General features: G+C 42.1%; 3 protein-coding genes across 3 annotated transcripts in view; all 3 read right to left on the bottom strand.

The window, feature by feature from the left end:
* Positions 1-615: 615 nt before the first annotated feature.
* Positions 616-10,505, bottom strand: oma1 (OMA1 zinc metallopeptidase). Its single transcript, XM_034880598.1, has 8 exons — positions 9,719-10,505; positions 7,334-7,562; positions 6,491-6,664; positions 6,261-6,368; positions 4,111-4,239; positions 3,763-3,837; positions 2,892-3,041; positions 616-1,043 (listed from the first exon to the last, which is right to left on the bottom strand). Exons 1-8 carry the CDS (start codon positions 10,084-10,086, stop codon positions 699-701), a joined length of 1,578 nt encoding a protein of 525 aa, XP_034736489.1. The 5' UTR covers positions 10,087-10,505; the 3' UTR covers positions 616-698.
* A 2,167-nt stretch (positions 10,506-12,672) lies between these two features.
* Positions 12,673-19,177, bottom strand: mysm1 (Myb-like, SWIRM and MPN domains 1). The gene is made up of 20 exons (XM_034880572.1): positions 19,089-19,177; positions 18,798-18,870; positions 18,636-18,706; positions 17,491-17,565; positions 17,144-17,228; positions 16,914-17,012; positions 16,118-16,667; positions 15,674-15,938; positions 15,461-15,591; positions 15,271-15,374; positions 15,086-15,163; positions 14,904-14,986; positions 14,765-14,819; positions 14,597-14,647; positions 14,269-14,343; positions 13,997-14,185; positions 13,780-13,912; positions 13,534-13,639; positions 13,339-13,396; positions 12,673-13,200 (listed from the first exon to the last, which is right to left on the bottom strand). Exons 1-20 carry the CDS (start codon positions 19,142-19,144, stop codon positions 12,862-12,864), a joined length of 2,676 nt encoding a protein of 891 aa, XP_034736463.1. The 5' UTR covers positions 19,145-19,177; the 3' UTR covers positions 12,673-12,861.
* Positions 13,099-19,248, bottom strand: part of suco (SUN domain containing ossification factor) — a 51,489-nt gene continuing 45,339 nt past the window's right edge. Inside the window, exon 25 of the transcript XR_004657777.1 lies at positions 13,099-13,109. The gene's annotated coding sequence lies outside the window, so the exon portion shown is untranslated. The remainder of the gene's footprint in view (positions 13,110-19,248) is intronic.

Raw genomic sequence — 19,248 nt, forward strand, 5'->3', positions numbered from 1 at the left:
AGCTTGACAGTGGATATTGGCATTCCTGTGCAGAAGACTTTGTTTTAAAACCTGGGTACAACCCGGCATAAATTTACACAATTAAGTCCCTCAGGGTAGAAAATGCATAAAGTGCTGTGTGTGTGTGGCATAAAAATGTAGTCGTCATAATTAAAATGTAGATGTCCTCTTTCTGCCATGGACGGTGCCTCCAACATGCACACACAAACTGCTTACTCTGGCCCATGTGTCGATGAATAATGCACATATTAATCTGGCAATGTATGGAAGCTTTACTAAGATTCATTCGGCGTTTTCTTGTTTGAGGTTATTTAATTAATGTGGCATCTTTGTAGCTACTAGGCAAGAATAACATATTCTAAAGCTCAGTCAGCAGGGTGTGCGGTAAAGGGGAAGGTTAGCAGCGGCTTTGAATTCAGTTATAGTTAGTATAGATCAGATAGACTTTTTTCACTAATTTTCTCCAAAGCCAATTTTTTCCACAGGGCCATCCCCAGCTCCGCCCTCCATTGTGCTGGCAAATGCAGAGAAAAGGACTAACTCTCGGTTTCTGCAATGTTAGGAGGAAACTTTACCACTTCACCACCCGTGCATTCAGGGTTGCTAAAATCTCTCTCTCTCGCTCTCTCTCACTCACTCACTCACTCACTCACTCATACAAAAGCCAGTTAGTCTGAACTCTGGATTTAACAACTCTGTCAGCTGATGCTCTGCACCACAGGGTGGGGTCCCTCCTGCTCAGCAAGAGCAGGGACATAGGCTGTCCCCACTAAAGCTGAAGCTACGGAAGCGACTGGGCTTTTAATTTCTTGATCCACATTTGGGTAAGGAAGGAGGCCAGTTTGGGTAGTTAGAGCTGCACACAATCCAGTGGGGAGTGAGACCGGGCTGTGGGGCAGGCGGGGCTTGCGTGCTCCTTCTGGCCCTTCTCTCTCCTGGTGCTTAGCGTTTTCCAGCAACACGTGGACACTTTTGGAGAAGACGACACGAGGGTCCGTAGGAGGTAGAGCAGGGCAGAGGCAGCTCTCCCTCAACTCCAGAGCCTGGACAGAGACAATGAAGAACAGACATTAAGCCACACTCATAGATAAATATGTACTGACTTATCAACAGGTTAAAAGATGGATATTATACGCCTTAAAATAAATATCTTTGTTTCTGTAGTGATGGGCCATTTGTTGTTTCTTTTTACAGTGTAGTAGATAAAGTAATAACACTGCTGTGAACTGAAGTGAATGTGACAGGAAGAAGGAGAGGAGAATGTGAAGAACCAAGGATAAACTAACACAACAAAGATAAACTGATAAACGCTAAAGACACAGCAACAAGATGGGACAACACAGGAAGAATCAAAAAAGAGTCTATATTCATTCAGAAATCAGTCTGGTCAAATCAGTCTGAAGTGGTGGACTGACTGACAATGCTATCCATACTTCCAGAGAGGCATAACAATATGGCTAAAGATGCAACCTCCCTTCTTTAAATCTAGCAAATACAGGCTGGATAAGAAGAGCTGGTAGGAACTAACTACAAGCACTCCCAAGCAGGCAGAAACATTCTCTCTGTTTGTCTCACACACACCAAACTTATTAACCTTTCACTTAGAATCCACTACAAAAATCAATGCATACATGCACTTGGCTTCCACTCAACAGGCTCTTCCTCTCATGCTACCAGTGGACTTAATGCGCTTTGCTTAAGGATGATGATCGCACTAGTGGAGGCGGAGTACCTGCACAAGAGTTGGGTTAAGTAGCTTGATGCTGTCCCCTCTCGCAAGGTTAAAAACATCACATTATGCACCACTTTCACGCAAGTGAGCTCAGTTGTTAACTGGCTCATATGTGCTGCCATGCTGGATCCCACTGTTTGGTGAGAGGAGTGTGTAATTCCACACCCACACACACACACGGCTGATGAATCCCCAAACAACAGTCTTCATCACTTCACTGCCTGTGGCTGCAGCCTGGCCCCGACAACGGCTGCTGCTAGAGGTCAATCTACCACACAGGGATATGACACACAAACACACACTCACACATAGAACGTGTACACACACAACAACACTGGCACCTGATGAACAATTAGAGGTTTACCCATCTGTTCATCTTTCATACTTGGAGCATCTGACGGTGTATCAAGAGTCAAGGTTAAACTTCCCTCTGCCTAATACCTTGTCTCTCCCTCTGAGACACACACACACACACACACACACACACACACACACACACACACACACACACACACACACACACACACACACACACACACACACACACACACACACACACACACACACACACACACACACACACACACACACACACACACACACACACACACACACACACACACACACACACACACACACACACACACACAAAACATAATGATTGGGAATGCTGACTCTTTCAATAGAAGTTGCTGTGCTAACCGCTTGTTGATTTCGTGCTAGCCTTAGGACACCATCGATTGTTGCCACAGTGCCAGGACAGTGTGTAAGACTGTGAGATAGAGCTTCTACCATGGGGCGGAGTTTTTTTCAGATCGTCAACTCATCAAATCCAGGGCCCTGTGTGGCAAAATGCTTTTCCTGTCTTCCTAAAACCTTGCATCTTTTCCTCTCCTCCCTGAGTCTCTTCTTCCTCCTTGCCACATGTCTGCAGGTGGATATACATCTCTCCAGATGCTTCATTAGTTCCAACAAGACTCCTTCCAACAGCTCCTAAAGCGACACTATTTCTCCTGCACAACAGGGGTAGGGCTCTCTCATCACACCGGGGTCAAAGAGTCTTTTACTTAAGACAAACACATGAATCAGGTAAAAGAAATAAAGTTCTCCCTGCTGTTATTTGAACTGAGCAGAGAATCTTATTAGTGTGTGTCTGTACCTGTGGTATAAGGCGATCCAGCTGAGCGAATCTGTTTCTGTGTGACGGGTGTGTGGACAGCCACTCGGGGAAGGTGGGCTCTCCTGTCAGCTGGTCTCTGATTTCCATTTGCTGCCAGAATACAGGTCCTGCTCGCACATCTGCACATGCCTGGGAAGGACAGACACACAGACACAGATACACACACACAGACAGACACACACACACACACACACACAAAGAGTCAGGTGCTGAGATGAAAATCCTGACTTTAGTTTACTTTGACAACAGTGCCCCCTAGTGCCCTGCAGACAGATTACAAGGTTGGACAGCAGCAGCTAATTTTGCAATGTTAAACACTGATTACCCAACTAAGAGTAAAAAGCTTAAACTATTTCTTAATTATGACTCCCAAAATGCAACAATGGTCATTAGTAGTATTACATTATGTTAAAGAGGTACTCGATTTGGTATTACTACCATAAAGTTAGGGAACTGAAATAACAAAGGCCAACTTTTAGTCCCTTGGATGGGTCAAGCTCCAAACATCCCGGATCCTACAATTTGTAAATGCAACTCAATAGCTTTCTGTTAAAAATGTAATGTCGAAAGTCCAAGATATCCCTCTGATAATGATATTGATAATAATGTCTGAAAAAAAAATCACACGCTGAAAACAGTCCAAATCTAGACGGAAACCTGGCCAAAAACAGACTAAATACAGTCAAAAAACAGATCCAAAACAAACTGAAACAGACTGAAATTTGAGGGAAAACCTTATAATACATATTATACATTGTAGAACAGCTTTCTCTGGCTGCCTAGCTCTCCTAGAAATGAGTGAACAGATATTTTTTACTTTTGGTTATGTAAAAACAGGTGATGATGATACCTTTGCAGCCAACTGCAATCCAACTTGATCAGCCTCAGCTTCCAGTTTCCTACTGAAAGGACGGCTGAACATCAACTAAGAGAGAGACAAATGACATATGTATGAGGTTATACAAACTAAGATTAATACACTTTTCACATTCCCCTTATCAACAGACCAAGTCTATTCCAGTACTCTAATTTCTTAAGACTTCAGACAGATCTACAATCACAATGGCACTAAACGTAAGCTATAGTAAAAGTGTTGCCTGTTTAGTGAACATTCTGTGTGAAAATGTGATGTTTCTTCAATTAAATGCCAACCAGGAAAGTGTGATAATACTGTGCATCAGTCTGGAATAGGCCTCACCTGGGAAAGCTTGCCCTGTACCCACTGTCCCAGCAGAGCCAGGCTGTCTCGAGGACACACGGCCCAGATGGCTGTCAGCAGGATAAGGGACAGGAGGTCCACGACATGAGACAGACTGGCCTGTTCTGCCTGCGGGTGGAGAGCAGAGAGACTTGGATGTCAAGGAGGAGGTGACAGAGGAGAGAGACAAGGAAGGAATGTAGAAAGTAAATGATTAGGGTAAAAGAAAGAGGCAAGAATGGGATAGGGAGAGAATAACAGAGGCCCAAAGTTTTTGGAACAACAAGGCTGCTGGAACATATTGATTGTTCCCATCTATTTTAGAGGAACTTTTACTTTTACACAGATTTAGAGGTTTTAACAGCCAATCCAATAGGGCACACCTACTCGGTAATACCAAGCCCATCGATGCTCATTCCCTTCATCTAATTAAAATCTCCTTCAAGCATTTCCTCCTGGGACGTTTTAAGTCTTGAAATACCCACAACTTCATTAGACACTTTTTGTTTTTTTTTTCCAAACAAAAAGAGTGTTTGTTTTTTTGTAGCATAGCCATCTGTGGAGGATGAATGGGGCATGACAATAGCCTGGGCCGACAGGACTTTGGTCGTCATAGCACAGACAGGATTAGTGAGTGTTTGGAGAGGATTGTCAGTGAGTCTTTATCACCGGCTGATGCAATAACAGTGCAACTGGGGCCACTTCAGCCATTGCGATACTTTACGTTACTGAGATGAAGCGGGGGGGCTGAGGAACAGTCAGGAGTAGAGCCCGACCGATATCGGTAGGCCAATACTATCTGCCAATGTTAGATATTTCCCAAACTATATGTATTTATAATGGCTGTTAATAATAATTAACTGAAAAACAAATTATTATCATATTATTTTAGTGGGAATTCATAAATAACTACAAATAACTAACGTTGCTGCTGTTTTGTTACGTGTATCTGGATATAAAAATATATATATCGGCCAATATATCGGATTTTAAATAACCAAAATATTTGTATTGTATCGGCCTTAAAAATCAGTCAGGCTCTAGTCAGGGGAACCGATTGTATAATGCACTTATAGGAGGTCCCCATATACTTATTTTACAACCTTGGGTAAGAGAAATCTGAAAGACCGCCAGCTGTAACTTTTACTGTGTGCCAAGGGCTTTTAAATGACTAAACTTTGTTTTTGCGCTATAAGTGGTTCCAATGACTCATCCTCATGCAAAGCAAGGTCTGCTACCACTAGCTGCGCCTCTCAAATGTCAGCACACTGCACACAGGCTTTTGTACACTGCAGCACATCATTCTCCACAGCGCTAAACAGGTTTCTGGGTTTTTGTACCAAACTCTAGAGTGCTATGTCTTTTTGTGCCATCTAAATAGATCCATAGACTCTCTCATACAACAGCTTGCATTGAAGAAACAATGTAAATGAATACAGTAGAAACCCATGCTTATTGCAGTCTCGTATGTACATTTCCATGTGTGATTTAAAAAATGTACATATAAATCTGAGTTGGTTCGATTTTGACATATGCACACATTTGTCACACACGTTTTAAGGTTTTTTTTGTCTACTTGAGGTTTTTATTGTGGAGTCATTCCATGCTTACGCCTTAAACATGCTTGTTAAAGCCACCTCCTCTCACAGTGATCGTCCACGTCAGAGGCTCATGTCATGTTTAAAGGTGGAGAATTGGCTTCTTAGAAACTTGAAACATGAGGTGGTCACATGTAATGTGATAAAGTAGATCAACAGACTTTTTGTGTTTTGCCCAATTATTTTATGTATGTCTTTTTAGATCATATACAAAACTACATTTATTTTCCCTTTTTGCCATTTGTGTGGTTTTTTTCTGCACTCTCGCCTAAACTCTAAGTTTTTGTCACTCTCTTTCCTGATTTTTACATTTCTGGAGACAGTACCTTCTAAATAAATAATAATCAACGTTTTTTTTTTAAATAATCAATTATTAACTTATCAGAATTAAGCATTGAATTGTTCCAGAAAGAATCGAGATGCATCTAAGAATCAATTTTTTTCACCCAACCCTATCCTACAGTAAATAATTTGATGACATATAGTGATATAATCAGGGGCATAAACAATGCTACAACTACAAACCCAGTCTGCAGAGGGTTGTGTACTTACCGAGTGTCCCAATAAAGCATGAGCCATCTCGTGGCCCAGGACAATGGTGAGCTGGTGAACATCCGCCACAGCGTCCAGCATCCCCGTAAAAATGAAAACTTTCCCGTTCTACATAAGGGAAAGTACAATCCAAGCATGATTCATGTGGTGTTTGAAGATATTCTTTATGTGTATAAAAATAAAAAATCCTCACATTTGACTTTAACATGATGATACGACATGTGACTTACCGGTAGGACAAAGGCATTGATGTTGGGACTTTGCACCACGTGGATGCTCCAGGTGACTTCCGACACTTCAGGGATGTCCTTGTTTCTTTGTGCCAGGTGCTGCACCACCCGCTCCACCACCTGGTGACGAGGGTCAGTGACCGGAACCAACAGCTCTGCAAACTCCTCCATGTACTGACACACAGACACACACACAATTTTAGTAATTTCTTTTTTTTTTAAGAGATCAGCTGAAGAATGACAGAAAAGGGGGGAAGACAGAGAGGAGGACACGCAGCAAGAGGCCACATGCCATCTACCGGGGGAGCTAGAGGTTGCTGAGGGAATAATTTCATTTAATTGCTCTGTAGGAGCCACTTTATGTTGTCTCATTTATTGAGTGATCGCTGATATTGTAGGTGGTGGGCGTTTTCATGACGGTGTGAGCGGAAGTGATTTATTTGGTTGCTTCACCTGTGCACCTTTTTTCTTTTGGGCTTTGACGGAGAGGGGGTGAAGCTAGGAGCAGACACTTTTATTGACCGCAGCATTACATACTTATTTCTACTCACCAGGTAACAATTACATTAGGTAACAACAGTGCTAGGTGAATTGTACATATGGAAGAAGAAGAAAAATTAAATCATTGCAATACAATCAGAAGCCCGTCACATGTGTGCAACTCTTTTGGACTTCTTACAGCCGCAATATGCTCCTCATATTGACTATCTGCCCCCATTTCCTCCTTTTACTAAATATCATCTGACCTATCATCACTGTTTGTATCTCTCTGAATCTTGTTAAAAGAAACACACACACATGCACGCACGCAAGCACACACGCACGCCCTGGTCCATCTCTCACCGCCTCTGAAGTCAGCGCTGCCAGCTCCATGTAGTTCTCTCTGCTGAACACCAGGAGGCGGGTCCGTCCCGTAATTGGGGACTCATCCAGGTGGGTCAGGAGGAGGAGGGCTACAATCACCATAGCAACGCCTGCCCCCGCTGCCAGATGCCAGCGACGCTGCCGGACCCATTCGCGCATGAGCTGCCGGCGGTTAGCTGGTAAAGCCACCCACCACTTCCTAATACTCCTGTGCAGAGGAAGGCCACACAAGGTCTGTGATACCGGATCATGTAGCACACAGCCTTATGCAGTACATTTAAAATCATATACTGCCCTACAGTGCTAAAGTATGAGAAGAAGAAAATTAAGTTAAACCTTATTTCATGTCTGGATAGATATGCATGTTGTTATTTAATAGAAAATGCAAGAACCACTAAAATCTCAAAGTAGGTCTTGCCAAAAAACAGCATCAAAACATTCACAAAAAAGCACAAAATGTTGAAGTAATTATGTGTGTTTTCCCCCAGGAAACAGTCAAATATTAAAGTAGACAAGTAGGCCAACACTTTTTGGAATAGTGACAAAACAAAGCAACCCTCTATACTGCAAAGAGTTCCATGATGGGGGAGCTGACCCAAAAACAGAACCAAATAAATGGATGATGCCTCCCTGATAGAATGTCAGGATCCAATATGCCTTCCTGTGAGGAAACTGGTCTGGGACTCAAATGCTGCATACATGACACATAACATATCGTTTTTTCATATAGTTGCCTCCATACTAGGGCTGCCCAATATGATAAAAAAAGATTTGCTATGATGTAACGTTGTTGAATATCACAATAACAATATTATTTAAATAAACAGATATTAAAGTGTACTCAGTTTTGCCCTTCTGCTGTTTTTTGGTATTCTGCTAAAATACAGCACATTGCACGTTTGAAACATAATTTACTTTTATTTAACATTATTTTTATTGAGGCATTTGAACATTGAAATAAACATAAAAGAGCACCATTGCTGCAAATTATTGTTCATTTTTGAAAGTTTGAAAAAAAAAATGAAAATGTCTCAACATGATTCCAACATATGTTTAGCAAATTTAAATCCCCTCTGATGATCGGCTTACTGTCCTAGAGATAGGGTACCCATTGAAATCATGCAGACAATTATTAATTTAATAGCTTAGTATTCTATGCACTAAAAAGCGATGCATTAAGGCTTTAGGCCATCCACACATTATTGTAGGCCCAGTTTAATATGCAACTTCATTTCATTTAATATTAGTAGTAGGGGGCCCTTGGTTCATGTCTCTTTGAGTAAAAGGGTCCTTGGTTTACAAAAACTTTGGAAATCCTTGAGGTGTAGTTTTCTACTAATACGCCCTTTCAACTAACTCAAAGAAACCTCTAAGTGTCTTTCGCGATATAGTTCATTATTGTGCATCAGTGATTGTTGTGTATTGTGGAGCCTTATGTGTGCCAATTGTTACTATTTAATCAGTCCACGTATGTGGTTACGTTTTGCAGGTTAAATTGATTTCAAATTATATAACAACAGATGAGACAAGCCAGGACAAAAACAGGTTAGTGTCAAAAAAAAGAAGTTTGACACTTCAGGGCAACAGCAAAATAAAAAGGGTAGGATTGAGAATGAATTGAAACTATGGTGACCAAATTACTGTATGTATGCAAGAAATGTTCAAGACCACACCCCCAGCCTCCACCTTGCCCCCCCTCTCTCCTCATCAAAAGCTACAGGCTCAGAAATGGCACAAAGCTCATTGTGGGGCTGGCTCTAGTGGCTGTAATTCTGCACCAAGGCTGATTTTTGTGAAAGAGACTTCAGATACAGAATTAGGGGACCACTAAGGCCTATATAACCGAGACTTCAGATACAGGTGTTAGGGGACCACTAAGGTCTATATAAAAGAGACTTCAGATACAGTACTAGGCAACCACTAAGGCCTATATAACATGGACCTCAGATACAGTATTAGGGGACCACTAAGGCCTATATAACATAGACCTCAGATACAGTATTAGGGGACCACTAAGGTCTATATAACAGAGACTTCAGATACAGTATTAGGGAACCACTATGGCCTACATAACAGAGACTTCAGATACGGTATTAGGGGACCTCTAAGGTCATCATGTCATGGGACCTTACATAGATTTATAAATGCGCAAGTTATTTTATCACAATTGTATCTCAAAATATCATTTATGGCAGTTATATATATCCAGTTTTGAAAATCTAGTTGTTTATCATTAATATACACTATGCTGTATAGGGGTGTCCACACTGCACATTGCTCTTTAAGTATAATTAAACATTGTTGCATTAAAGCCATGAACCCATTTCTCAATGTAAGTGTATGGAGCTCCAGTGTGTCTCCTACCTGCCCAGTATTATGGCCGTGATCTTCTGCAAAGGTTTGAGCAGCAACCATATGACAGGAGCAGGCAGGGCCCTCACAGGGGCTGAGGTGTGGAACAGTTGTCCACGCTGTTCCAGGACAGGACCAGGGTGCAGAGGTAAAGTGGTCTTTAGTGGCGTCCTCCCATAGCTGCAGAATGAGACGGGTGGTGCTGCCCTTGGAGTGGCTCTAAAGTGAACAAAGTGGGCTGTTCTGTGACAGCTGAGAGGGAAAGAAACCGAGTGGGCCTTTTTCACAGGATGCCCAGCTCGTCTGCAGACCTGGAAGTTTAATGTCAGATGTGCAGAAAGAGAAAAGCGACTGCTCTTTAAAAAAAATGGTAAAAACATATTGTCCTCGCATGTAAAACTTCCTAAATGACTTGCCAGGCTGTCAGGTCTTTTTAAAAGACTACAGACGACGCAGAAACGCTCGTGTCTTATATGAGAGGGCTTGAATTCCTCATACTATAGTGGACTTAACTTGCAAAGGTTTTGAACGTTACTTTTTTGTTGTTTTTTGACTTAACGTAACTTTAGACGTTCGAACAACTGTCCCAACACTGCAGTCAATGTCATTGCTAGCGGTGGACGCCAGCTAGCTACTTAACCTCGGTTATCCGACGGCCGTAAAGTGAAATGGAAAACTGTTCCATTACACCTTCAAACGTCGAGTTAAAACATTGTGGGACGCGAAATGTCAGTAACGTTACTAACAACAGACTGGACTGCACGCATACAGAGTGTACGGAACGTTGGTCCTTTGACGCTCCTGCTTCCAAAATGATTCCCCGTAGAAACGACTCCGCGAACAACGTTCCGGTGTGGCGAGTCGCCCGCTGAGACCGCGGGCGCGCGCACAGCGAAAACTACCAAACTGTAGTGACTGGGTAGCCGCTACTGGTTGCTAATTTTGGTTATTGTTTCTAACGTGTACTTGGAATAACAATGTCCAGTCCTTTCCAATAGTTTGCCTTTAAGTAGGGTGACCATATTTTGATTTCCATAAAAGAGGACACTCGGCGGCCCTCAAAACACTAATTCAGACAGGCTTCCTCAAAGGTTAATGAACATGCTTTATTATCTCTCAATTGTATGAAAAATAACTTCTGTAATAAAATAAAATCTGTAAAAACTTGAAACAAAATAATAGCTCTTTTTTCAAATAAATAAATAAATATGAAATAATGTATATGACCTATTCTGTGTCAGCTTCAAAATCCAGCTTCAACTAAATATTTCTTAAAACCTTTTCAATGTAATACGATCAGGTTTTTTGGTGTCCATGTGAGCTTTGACATCCCCAGCACCTTTGTATAAACCTTAGTGGTCCCTAATACTTTATCTGAAGTCTCTTTTATATAGACCTTAGTGGTCCCCTAATACTGTTTATGAAGTCTCTTTTAGATAGACCTTAGTGGTCCCCTAATACTGTATCTGAAGTCTTTTATAGAGACCTTAGTGGTCCCCTAATACTGTTTATGAAGTCTCTTTTAGATAGACCTTAGTGGTCCCCTAATACTGTATCTGAAGTCTCTTTTATATAGACCTTAGTGGTCCCCTAATACTGTATCTGAAGTCTCTTTCCCACATTAAGCCTTAGTGCGGAATTACAGTAACTAGCTAAGTTTTCTTTAACTGTCTATGGTTATATCCATAGACAGTATAATAATATATTAATATACAGTCTATTTGAATACTTGAGAGAGTTTTTCAACCAGCGACTGACTCCTGCTTCAGAAATATTCAGAGTTTTGAAGAAAACTGTCGTCGAGTACAAGAAAGAGATTGATTAAAGGCTGTAGGGGAAACCCAAAATAAAGTTACATAGGACATGTGTGTGAAACCTCAATGGGCTTTAACAAACTAAAAGGGGGAATATTATAACTTATTCAGTAAGCACTGTTATGTATACCATTATGATAATATATTTGTATTTGAGCACCACTAATATATAGCTTTATACCAGTGGTACTAAAATGACTGTATACTATGTCAAATGTCAGTGTCACTTCTCTGGTTGGGTTAAACAAGTGATATCTAAATTAGGTCAGGCTGCATTGAAATGTAAAGAAACTGGATTATATTGCACCTGGGTCCAGATTTGGATCAGAGCCTGTGGATTGTACATGGGCTATATATACATATAAATATAATGGAAAAAATATTTGAAAAGCAGAAATGAGGGTGTAATGCAATACTAGGCAATATATTATTTCAAAAGCAAAACCATTATTACAGAAAATCTGTATACATTTCCTGTTTGCCGTTTCTGTCAGCGAAAGCCCTAACCTGTCACTTTTGTTAAGCTTTTTTTTGTCTCTCCAAATAAATGTGGTGTGTGTGATTACAATAAAACAGCTAAACTGGCAATCAGGTGTCTGCATGATTGGAAAGGAACTTTTGTGTGTCTCTGCTACTCAATGGATTACCATTGTCAGTTTGTTTTAGCTGGAAACTGGGTCAAATCTAGCAGCCACTTACATATTTTACCAGCCAACAGCATTTAGCTAGATGTATGGTATAATAAGAGACACTTAAACGCCTTTAACTACACCTCTCAGCTCCCCTTTCCTCAGTCTCTGTCTAATTAAAAGCATAAATGCCTAAAAAAAGATTTTTTTTAAATGAGAAACTGGAGATAAACACAAGTAGGTTATGTATTTTATAATCTTCAAGCCATATGCATAATGGATATTCTGGTAGAGAGGGGGCTTCTATAGGTTGAGGAGGAGGCTAATAATTACAAATCCCTATTGACTAGTTTAGCTAGTTTAATCTTGTTGCCATGGAAGCAAGCATTTCCCTAAATTTAAAGGAAACTTACTTCTTCTTGGCATTCTCTTATGAGCAAATGTGACTGACATTTTGTTGCAAATCGACAGCACGATAACAACTTAATATTGAGCTATTACAAAAATATAAAAGACAACAAAATAAGAAAATATATTTTTATTTTTATGTTTTAAAGAAACTTGCAGAACTGAGAAAATGAATCGCTTATTTCCATAACATTTTATAAAAACTAAATAAGTAAGTTGGTAACACTGATACAAAACTTAATTGTCCTTCATTCTACTTTACATTGTGGTTATTCTTTGAGAATTAGATGAGTTATATGGTCCATTACAGTAAATAGTCATGTTCAGTCGACAACACAGAGCCCAGATGCAAAACTGTGCTGCTGTTTGTGTCTGAGTTTGTGTCCGTGGGCTGTGCACTACTATCTGAAGCTCTGCCAGAATCCGGATCAGAGTCTCTTCCTCCCTCCTGGGGCCTCTCCTCGCTGATCAGCTGATCAAAAGCAAAATCATCTGAGACTTCTGGTCTGGACAAGATAAAAGATTCCCCCTCTTGCTGCTTGGCAATAAAGTCTGACTGGAAAAGCGCCTGGATCTGGGTGAGGAAGGGGTCTCCCTCCTCATCTGGCAGGGGCTCCAGGTACCTGGCCAGAGATGACAGCATCTAAAAGGAGGTGATGGAAGGAAGAGGTCAAGTGAAATGAGACAAAGACAATAGAGCAGTAGAAGTAGAGGTAAATCAGTTAAAGCCACTAGCCAGTTAGATGTGTGAACAGCGGGCAGAATGATCAGCTGGACAGACCTTCTCCAGATAGGTGAGATGGGAGTCTTTCCGGAACAATCTCTCCATATGCACACTCCTACCCAGTGTAAGAGAAAAATAACAGTTCAGATACTACATCTTTAAGCTTTACTAACAACTTGATCCAATCCCCAAAAGGCAGAATTAGCCAACGTGTGTGTCAGGGCGACCACTGCAGTCTAGTTTCTCACTCACCCGGGTGTTTGGCTGTATTTGTGGATGATCCACTGAGCTCTTCTCAACATCTGTTCCCAGTCTGGAATGTCTTGTGATGACAGGAAGTCAAACCGGTAGGGCAGCTCTGGGGTAGGAACAGAAAGAGAGACAGAGGATAGACTGTGCTACTGTGTGTGTGTGTGTGTGTGTGTGTGTCCTACATTATCTGCTTGATATTAACTGTTTTAATTTTTTAAATCCTGGCTTTGTGAGTGTTAAACATACTCTGTGGGCCTGACGGCTCCTGGCTCTCTTTCACCAACAAGCAGGTAGTTTGGGAGTGGGGGGAGGGGTTGGCTGGGTCATATGGACTCACTATCATCCCGATGAAGGGGGCTCCGCCGCGTGAGAAATAACTCTGGAACAATCAGGACACAGAGAATCAGATCATGTGTTCCCATCGACTAACTCCAGTGGGACTAGTTTGATTTAAACATTTTACCTGGAACTGGTCCTGTGTGTTGATGTCCCGTACTGAAGGGTTGGGGTGGAAGGTGGGATGCGAGTGGTACCAGCCCACCACACTGAAGCCCAGCAACGACAGCACGTCACAGGCCTGTGTCTGAGACACCGGGTCCATCTCGCACTGCAAACCTGTACTCACACTGTTGCATGGCTCCGCTGCACAGATCTGCACAGATCCACAGAATCGTTCGTAAATGCAAAAGTCAAAATCTCCTTTGTGCACATTTTTGGTTTCCCTCCTTTCTCTACCTTTAATACTCTCTCTTCCTCACTGAAAGTTCCGCCTAGCAGGCCGATGACTTCCCCTCGCGACACGTGGGCATGCTGTCACAAAACATTTGATCATTTTTGGAAGATTTAAATAAAATAAAAATGAACGACCGAATAAATGAAACAATTGAATCAGATTTTAATTTTAATCATGTATTAGCCTGCCTTACAGATCAGTGAATTAACAACATAATCAATTCATAGTGCATGCAACACACGGAAAACATCGTCTTTGTGAGTGACTCGTAACATGTGTGATACCTAAGGGAAAATGCATTCAGCCTGGGCGGTTGTGTGTATGGCATACCATGTCCATTATGAGAAGAGTCTCTGCACACACAATAACCTGGAATGGTTCCTGGGGAGAACAAAAAGGACATTTTAGTACCCTTTCAATTTTTATTGAGGTTATGTGTACATGATCTCAGATTTAAAAAATTGGCGATGACGACTGATGGGATAAATGGCCACTGACCTGTACATCCTCTCCAAAAGACCTGCAGGGAATCAGCTGGAAGGGATCAATAGACCTAGAAAAAGGAGTGAAAGTAGTTACACACATATAAATATGTTATTACAAGGTTGTCGGAAATTCCACACTCACTCACACTCACCCCCTTAATCTGGAGATCTTGCAGGGTTTGGGCTGCTTCTTCAGCTCTTCTCTCCGCAGAGCCACTTCCTCAGCACTGAGATGCTAATGAAACACAGTAACAGTAACTATAGTCAATGAGAACTTATCAAGTGATCAATACGTGTGTGTAAACAAACGCAGTGTGTGTCTGAGTGTCCCAACCTCATACGTCTGTCCCTCCAAATCTTTAGAGTCACGCCAGTTTCCCCATATGTCCCGCACACGACGCTTCCTGGTCCGCTAAACCGTGCAGCCAATCAACAGTTAGCTCAAAAACCAGTAAACTCATAGTTCAGATGCTTGAGGCTTGGTGTCTTTGTGGGAGTTAGGTGTTTATGGGTACCTACCATACTCTGCAGTCTCTGGGCGAGCTGGTAGGCCTCATACACATCTTTGCCCTCCTTGTGCTTGGAGCGGTCCACCACCTTTGGGCGATTATAGACTGCTTGCTCTATGAGAGAAGAGGCAGAGCTCCAAATGAAAAGGGAAGACAGGTTTCTTTTTAAAAGAACAGAAGAATGCCGTTGGTAAAGTTACCGCAGTTGAAGTTGATGGCTCCAATGAGCTCCAGGTAGGTGTGAATCCTCCCAATGCAGTTGACGTCTCCGCAGTTCTTCAGTCCAGGGCGGACTGACGTCTTGTTTAGGTACTTGGGCTTGCTCTTCATCCTGGTAAACAGAAGAAGTAATGAGCACCTCTTCTGCAACGTTGTCTTGAATGAAGTTACCAAAACATGTTTTAAGGTTTTACCATTGATCCAGGATGTAGTTTCGGATCCTAAGGTATCTTTCAGGAGTCTTGGATGGTCGTCCCTCAAAGAACTCTGGGATAGCTTGTTTCTCATCCTCAGTGGTGGTCTCCATGTCCATCTCTATTTCCTGTTCAGGGGGCTTAAGCTCCTCCTCCTCCTCTTCTTCTTCTTCTTCCTGCTCTTCTTCCTCCTCCTCCTCCTCCTCCTCCTCTTGGTCTTCTTCTGGTCTATCAGCTGCACTCTGCTCAGTCTTATCAGCAGTATCTGGGGAAACAAATAGGAACTATTGTAACTTCACAAAAGCAAGTAACGGCCACCATCATGAGGTGGATTTATGGTACAGGTCAAAAGTGTGGACACGTTTTGCCATTCGAGTGAATGAGGAAGTGTGTCCAAACTTTTGACTGGTACGGTACATAAAAACAAGCAGGCGTGAGTCTTACCTGTGCCATCGCTAAAGGCCTCTTCCAGTGGACCAGTCTGTGCTGAGCTATCAGACTGGGAGCTCTGGCCTCCATTCTCATCTGTCACTTGCTCCGAGCCCGTCTGAGCACATGCGCGAAGGTCTTTATGGGGGTGTGATGCTCTCTTGTTGCTTTTCTCATCCACCCCAGTCACAATGGTCTTCTCTAAAGAAGGTAAGGGAGATGAGGGTTGGGGACTTTGTGGAAACAGCGAGGTGTGGCTGGGCTGGTCCCTTGTCTCAGTCAGACCCGCCTCGTTCTGCTCCTCTGTGACTGCCTGGATCTCAGTGCCTGCCAGCTGCTCAGGCTCACAGAACTCAGTCTTGAGAACAGCCTGCGGCTCATCGTCGCCGTCTCCATCATCGCTCAGGTCATCAGTGATGTCTACCTCCTCATTCTCGTCATCAGAAAGCTTCTCTATGCGGACAGTGTTTGTCTGAGAGGATGCACGACTGGAGGTGGGCTGAGGTGGTTGTAAGTGCAGCGCAGGGCCTGCAGAGGGAGCTGCAGCACTGGGTTCTGATTTAGCCTGAATAAAATAATAATACACATGACAAAAGGCATTGTTTTTTCTTCATTCTTATTTTCCAAATCCTGCCTGAGGAATGCGCTCTGGTTGAGGAAAACACAATTTTAACTGTGGGATACTACAATTTAGCTTGTATTAACAACCTCAAACACCCTGCATGCTGCTCAGAAAATAAGGTCTAAAGTCCTGTAGTGGGCCCTTGCTGTTAGCAGCAAAACAAAGGTGGAATGTAAAGCAAAGTCTCACCTTGTGTTTAAAATACTGCCTGGCATAGCTCTTAACCTGCATAACGGAACGGCTACCCACCAACTTGGCAATCTTAGTCCACCTTCGACCAAACTGAGCCTGCAGAAAAACACAACATATACACCTAGTATTTTAGATAGTACTCTCACATTTACAGTACAACAAGTATTACATTTGTTATAGGCCTGTTCAGTGTAAACCTAAGACGCCCTGAGCCGGGGGAAACTTACCAGTCCTTCCTCAAACAGTTCTTTCTCCTGTTTGGACCAACGAGAAGAGGAGCCTGAGGCAGAGGCAGACGTCTTGACTGGAGACCTGAACCCCCCCACCAGACAGGTAAAAGTATGAAATGAACGCCAATTACATGTACCCTGCTAATGTGAAAGGGGCAGTCAGCGATTCTTATCCCAGCCACAGCTCAGTCCTTGGGGACTTGCTTTGAGAACTGAAAGATTTTGCCAAACCACCAGACTGCTCCAGCTTTATGCACAATGGTTGCCCTACGCTACCCCCTATCAACAATCTTTCTCCAGGATCGCTGACTCCACCTTGAATATTGGAGGAAGGATTGACTTACTTCTTCACTTTGGGCTCGTTGTTCGCATCACTTTCCCAAATATTGTTAGGAATCCCCTCACCTGTCAGGTAGTATCTACAAGCACGGTTCAGGACCAATGCATTTAATACTGAGTGTTGTGTATTTGGAACAAAAGTACTGTTACATGTCAACAGGCAATGAGTTGAAAAGAAAAAACAGTTAAAAATCAGACCGATATTCCAACAATTTATCATCAAAAAATCAATTCAAAACATTCATCATTCATTTTTGCACCATTTATCACTGTGATAAATTTTCTTTGTCTTTAATTTTTACAATTTGAGAGACAAAGTAGATTCAATTCTATTTATAATGGATTTCATGAGTTACAGACTGGGGCGCTTATTGCCCATCAGACCTCTGCATCTTAAAGAAGCTCACTTAATTGAGATTTTGAAATCTAGATTGAAAACCCACCTCTACTCATTATACTACAACCTAAAAAAAAAAAAAAAAACATCCAGTCTGTGCCCTTCACCAATACACCTTTTCAACTATGCTGCTGATTTTGTATTGTTTACTATTACTGCAGTGATGCAGTTCAATTATTTTGTTGCTGTCTGTTATGTTGCTTTAATTGTAAAGTCCACTGAAACAACGTCTAGTGGAGATTTTCACTTTCACAGAATTTCCCTTTGGGGATCAATAAAGTATTTATGATTCTGATTTTTAACCCTTGTGTTGTCCTCCAGGGTCAAAATAAATAAATAAATTTGAGATACTTTTTAAATCACTTTTTGATGCTTTTTTCTCAACATTTTCTTCATTTTACACATCAGTACACATCACTAACACAAATATATCACCAGTTTTACACTTTTTTCTTTTTCAAATTCATGGTCAAGAAACCTCATTTATCCTAAATTATATCAATTTTTTTGTCTTTTGTCAAAAGTCTTTTGGGGGAAAATCAAACATCCAAAATTCAATAAAGTAGTAAACTGATCCTTCAGCGTTATATGGAACCATCCATGTAACATTTGGACACTTTGGCTGAAAGAATCTCAAATTTCTGCTTTCCTGCAGACCTAATCCATCAATCATATTTAAATAATAAAATAATAAAAGCTACCGAAGACTGTGCAGCCGTTATGACAATGCATTCGCGGCCAGTGAAAGGATACTGTTCCTCCAGCAGCATCCTCTCGATCACCTCCCTGTTCTCTGGGCTGATGGAGCTGTCCAGCTCCCATGGCTGCTCAACAGAGAGACACAGAAAGTCAACAACGAGCATTCGCAGTCACACAGGAGTCCTCTGAAGGACTGTTAGCTTCGTCAACTCATACCAGTATGCCTGCGCTGCTTTTCCACGCTGACTGTATGAACTGCTCCTGGCCTAAACCTCCTCCATTCAGCTCACTGCAACAGAAAGGAAAGAAGCTGTGGAGAAGGGACGAGGAGACACCTAGTGTTAGCATCTATCTGACCCACTAGCTAGCTAGCTAACCGCCGCTGTAGCCTGCACCGTGGGGCTACAAACAACGACTACGGGTCTCCATAAACTAGTGTTGACTAGAGCACACGAGACCAACAGACTGTATGAGTGTTAATTCATTAGTTACAGTAAATAGTCTCACCTAGTACTGCTTTCAAACTCGTCTCCTTCGATATCAACATCCACCTCGTCCTCCATGTTGGATAAACGTAAACAACTGGGGAGAGAGAAAGAGCGAGCGAGAGCGCGAGAGAGCTGGAGAAAAACAGCGTTCAGCTCTGTTCACAGCGACACCTTGTGGT

Source organism: Etheostoma cragini, chromosome 9, assembly GCF_013103735.1.
Source record: "Etheostoma cragini isolate CJK2018 chromosome 9, CSU_Ecrag_1.0, whole genome shotgun sequence".
NCBI lineage: Eukaryota > Metazoa > Chordata > Actinopteri > Perciformes > Percidae > Etheostoma > Etheostoma cragini.